The sequence below is a fragment of the Paralichthys olivaceus genome, chromosome 2 (genome assembly GCF_024713975.1).
Source record: "Paralichthys olivaceus isolate ysfri-2021 chromosome 2, ASM2471397v2, whole genome shotgun sequence".
NCBI classification, from domain to species: Eukaryota; Metazoa; Chordata; class Actinopteri; order Pleuronectiformes; family Paralichthyidae; genus Paralichthys; species Paralichthys olivaceus.
The window spans coordinates 12,585,633-12,590,732 of record NC_091094.1 but is presented as its reverse complement, the minus strand read 5'-3'; the positions used below and the strand labels follow the sequence as shown (position 1 = coordinate 12,590,732).

The following is a 5,100-nucleotide window of genomic DNA, read 5'->3' as shown; positions in this document are numbered from 1 at the left end:
CCTGACCCTTTCCTTTACTAACTATCTAATAAAATAATGTGACTTATCAGCAAATACAAATCAGTGGTCCGTGCAAGTCTGCAGATTAGCTAGAGGATAAATGGGATGAACAAAAGAGGAAGGACACATTCACAGCACAAATCTCTATCCAAGTAAAACCAAACATCCTCTGAACTGTTTAAATGACAGGGACAGTCAGAATTATTTTTATGCATGCATTTATTATCTTCTATCTACACTTTTTGTGTTTACAAAATATATACAATATTTTATGACAAAGGTCCACAAATATGCCAACCCCTTCATGTCATAAATATACAAAGATGATTTTTACCCACTCGTCCAAGCATGTGTCATCATCGACATTTATCATAACCAGACACTTGAGACTGTGTTTCAGCAGATTTTCTTTTCCAGGTGTCATTCAGATGATGTCAGTGTCCAGAATCTCACACATGCAAAAATATAGAACCTCCATGGTTAAACACTGCCACGTGAAATTTGAGGTTAGTATCCATTTGATGCAGAAAAGATTTGTTTGATTGTATCCATTGCTTATTTCCATTTCAAGTTTGCCGTTCAGAAGCAGAAAGACATCAGGAGGGTGGACATTTGGAGATGTGTAGTAGTTATTCTTAAGAGACAGAGGACACTTCTGTCTTGCTGGTTGATACTGAGGTCTCATCTTCAACCATGCCACCCATTCCAATAGTGCTCAGCATGCAGTTACGGAACTGAAAGGGAGAAAATGTATAGAGGTGAGAAACCAGACAATTTTAAACATGTCTCACATGAAGAAACTATGCGCTCAAATCTACTAATCAAATATCATGATGAATGCCATATTAAGAACAGCTGCAGAATTTAAAACTTAGATTTATTAGAAATGGATCAAAAGGACTTAACATAGTGTTGCTCACTGTATAAGAGAAGCTATGAGTTACAGGCACTATGATACTGTCAAATCTGAACTATTGAGCCTCCTACTGGTTACAGGCCTGTACAACAACAATGCAATTTCTTAGTAAACTGTTCAACTGAATCCTTGAAACACTGGACAAAGAATCAAACTAACTGCTGCAATATTATCAAAAAATACAACTTATTAAGTGACTGAAATGTGCTTATTATTGTCCCCAAGCAACACGGACCAAAGACCTGGGTTCTGCAGTAACAGTTGCTACAGTTCAGTGATAAACTGACCTGCTTGTTCATCAGCACATAAATAACAGGGTTGAACAGCGCTGAGCTCTTTGAGAAGAAGGCAGGGATGGCCATGGCGATGGCTGAGAAGGCAGCTCCCTTGTTGAAGAAGATCCAGGCGGCAAAGCTGGCATATGGGGTCCAGGCCACGAGGAAGCCCAGCACCATCAGGATGCACATACGTGTCACTTCCCTCTCAGCCTTCTGGGTGGACTCTGACTCCTGCTGCTGAGCTGCAGCCTGAAGTGTTTGAGAAACACACAATATCGTCAAGATTCACAGATCAGAAAGTTTTGTTTTAGAGCTTTAAATGAAAAGCAACTACATTTGCAACCACTGTATTTCTTCAGGATTTAGCCAAGAATTCAACACAGTTTTGCTGCTGAGCTGCAGGTGTGACCACTGAGCTCAATGTGCAGGTGAGTGTGGCACAGAGGGTAGGACTTACAGCTTTGACTGTGAGCACAAGGCTTCCGTAGGTGAAAAAGATGGTGCCAACTGGGACACAGAAGTGGCAGATGAACATGTACATGACGTATGATTCATTGTTGAAGCCCGGAGACAGAGTGTAGTAGTCTGGTCCACATGAGCACTGCATGCCCTCAGGGATGTACCTGTGAGAGAAAAGAGAAAATCATTCAAACCTGATCTATGAATGAGCTCTAGGTATACTTTAAGGAAAGTTAAGAAACAAGAAAACTTAGTTATACCCTTTCCTCACTATTACTTTATCATTAATATTCAGCGAAGATTCTATTTGTTAAATTGTTGTTAGTTAGTGTTAGTACATGAGCTGCACCCTGTCCATCTTATCAGAGAGTGTTGAATAATGAATCATTTGCAAAAAGCTTTTTCCAACGTGCCATCTTCACAGTTCAATTTCCCCATAATTAGCAATATAATTGGTTTAAGTCAAAGCTCTATGGAGTTTCTGGGGTTGTTTTAATGAATGGTATCAAAGTCTAAGTCTATTTGGTAAAGCTTCTCTTCAGAAAGCAGCAGACATTCTGATTCGTCATGGTCAGAAAAGCACAGGAGAAGGTCATTTTAAGGTATAACTATGTAACTTGGGTTGATCGGGCAAGATTTCTCGCAAGAATTGCATATTGCGATGCGTCGCACACTGTGGGTCTTCATCCAATGATAGGAAGAAGCTTGCTTGTTTTTTTCAGATGGACAAGGCAAAGGCTAGTGCTGAGGGTTCCGATGTTAATGATCAATCAGATTAGCCAAATGTTGACGCCACAGAACTGGACAACATGAATGCTAGTTTGTTCTGAGGTTTTGTGTTTGTTGACTGAGCACTAAGTTTTGTTTTCTGTAAATTAGCTCTCAGCTTCCAAGTGTGAAATCCTTCCATTCCCCCTAGCACCCTGAAATCATCAGGTGGATGCAGAGGCTGCAGTTTTAGTGTTTCAGTGAGATGTTTGCTGTTACCTAGACCAGCCAGCCAGTGGAGGGGCAGCACAAGATAGAGCCATGATCCAGGTGAACAAAACACCTGCTCCTGCATGTGAATTAGTGAATTTGAAGCTACCCATGGGTTTGCAGACGACAATGTATCTCTCAACAGCCAAGACGACCAGAGACCAGAGAGCAACTTGACCTGGGACATAATGAAAGAACAGAAGACATGTGTTCATGACTCTAGTTGCATAAGACCCTTTCAGAAAATATTTTAAGTAAAATAAAAAAGGAATTTCCAGATACAAAAGCAACAAAATTCAGTACAAACATTGTTACTATATCATACCTCCCAGAGTAGCCATGAATCCCTCAATGGCACAACCCATTGGTCCAAAAATAAAATAGCCATTAATAGCAGTGATGAAGGTGATGGTGAACCCAAAGCAGACCATGATGAGTCCAGCCACAGCCAGGTTGACCAGGATGAAGTTGAGAGGTTGCCTGAGTTTTTTGTTCTGAGCCGTGACTAGCAGAGTGAGAGCGTTGATGGGGAAGCCAGTGCAGATCAGGAAGAACATGTATACGGCAAGAAATTTGAAGAACATGGGATCCCCCAGGTAGTACTGTGGATATTCAAAAGGACTTCTCACAAGCCCTGTCCTGTTGTTCATGGGGATGTAGAAGTTCTTGCCTTCTGTGCCGTTCTCCATCTTCTCTTGGTTAAAGGACCGACCGCGTGGAGTTTGCCTAAAGCAATGTTTGATCCCTCAGCGTGCGATGGATCTCAGGTCTAGGTGTTGGCTTTATACTCTTCAAGAAGTAGCTTACAGGGGGATAGACAAAAAGTCCTTGTGTAATCCTTGGTAATTCATCTTAACACTGGATAATAAACAGCTTTTTAATCTTGTTACTCTTTTTTTTCTGTCCATGTTATCTGTAACTTCTGTTTCAGCTTATGTTTGAAAATCTTGGACTTGTCCAGAGAACAAATACATCTCTTTACAATTTTCAACTAACTGATGTTTTCCTCTTTAATAAAAAACTCAAATTTAGAGGATGTAATTTTGAAACAACATTTACCACACAACTGATGACCTCTCACACATTGTAGGAGAACCTGTTTATGTTCTTAGAGTAACAGAGAAGTCCTTTTTATTTGTTTAATGATTATGAGCAAAATGCACATTTAATATCTTTTTTTTTCTAATACCAAGTAATACCATGTTATATACTGTTTGCATATAAATACTATGACCCTAGCTATGCTGGTGATTAAGTTGAGAGCCGAATCTGTCATGACTAGAGGGGTATTTAAATTTGGTATTTATATGTCAACATTTAAGAGTTTCTTATGACATAAAAGATAAAAAGCATGATCATGAACATGATTTGTTTTATATATATCTTCAAAATACTATCCAAAATTTGATATGTACAATTGTACAAAAGTTTATATATAATATATATTTTCTATATAATTGTACAAATATAGGTAAATATAATATACAATTGTACAATATGCTTTGTACAAATTTCCAGGCATTTTTAATATATTTTTCTTTATTTTTTCTTTATTTGTTTTGATCATTTTTTAGTGTGGTCTGTATATATTATGTTATTAAGTACAAGTTGAAACTCTATTGATCCCACACTGCAGACGTTTCCTTGTTACAACAGCAAACAACCGAAAAATGAGGTAGAAAAGAGAATACAACTATAAAAGAAGTCAAGTTAATTTAAAAATGTAAATATGAAAAATACAGAATATGTACATACAGTAATATACACCTTTCACTGCAGCAAAACATCACTGTACTGAAAACAAATATTTCAGTAAAGTACAGTGTTACAGGATGATTGCACGAGAATGTAGAATCTTAAGGTGATGATGAGAGGCAAAAAAAACTTCTGTGAATAATATAAAATGATTTTCTACACAGGTAATGTGCAGTTTTTGTTAAAAATAGTGCAATCATTAGTAGATTGGAACAAGAGAAACAAACAGCTGGTATTATTTTTAAGGTTAGGGATGGTGTTGTAGAGTCTAGAAAAAGACTGTTGAAGAAGCTGCTCAGGGCGTCCACAGTGTTATGTCCTCTCAGCCACTCCTCCAAAGGGCAGGTCGTTAACAAGCTGCTCCTCTGAAACACTAGATGCATCCACACTCCTTCGTAGTGCCTCACTGTGCACTGCGAATGAGAGTGTGCAGGAGGGACAATAATGGTGTTTGATTATGTCCATGTCAATTTTATGTATATAGCACATTTAAAACAACTTGGTTGACCAAAGTGCTTCACAAGTACAAGGTACAACAAGAAGACCGTAACACGCAATACATCAGAGTAAAAATAGAATAAGATAGAAAGTAGAGTAATGAAAAATTAAAATTAAGTAAAATATAAGATATACAATAAAATAAATCTGAGGAAATCAGCTGTGATAAAAACGTCCTCAGCTCGAGGAGTAAGCCAAGGAGAACCGATATGGTTT

General features: G+C 38.1%; 1 protein-coding gene across 1 annotated transcript; it reads right to left on the bottom strand.

Annotated features, from left to right (window-relative positions):
* Nucleotides 1-201: 201 nt before the first annotated feature.
* Nucleotides 202-3,392, bottom strand: LOC109638530 (green-sensitive opsin). Its single transcript, XM_020101546.2, has 5 exons — nucleotides 2,957-3,392; nucleotides 2,641-2,809; nucleotides 1,652-1,817; nucleotides 1,204-1,443; nucleotides 202-734 (listed from the first exon to the last, which is right to left on the bottom strand). The coding sequence occupies exons 1-5, from the start codon at nucleotides 3,318-3,320 to the stop codon at nucleotides 636-638; spliced, it is 1,038 nt and encodes a 345-aa protein (XP_019957105.1). The 5' UTR covers nucleotides 3,321-3,392; the 3' UTR covers nucleotides 202-635.
* Nucleotides 3,393-5,100: the final 1,708 nt, after the last annotated feature.

What these genes read in the sequence shown, in the direction of transcription:
- LOC109638530 (XM_020101546.2), bottom strand. Translation starts at nt 3,320, where the DNA reads ATGGAGAACGGCACAGAAGGCAAGAACTTCTACATCCCCATGAACAAC. An exon ending in ATTCATGGCTACTCTGGGAG is followed by an intron (nt 2,810 to 2,956) that starts GTATGATATAGT and finishes ATTATGTCCCAG; the next exon opens with GTCAAGTTGCTCTCTGGTCT. An exon ending in TTGTGCTCACAGTCAAAGCT is followed by an intron (nt 1,444 to 1,651) that starts GTAAGTCCTACC and finishes CAAACACTTCAG; the next exon opens with GCTGCAGCTCAGCAGCAGGA.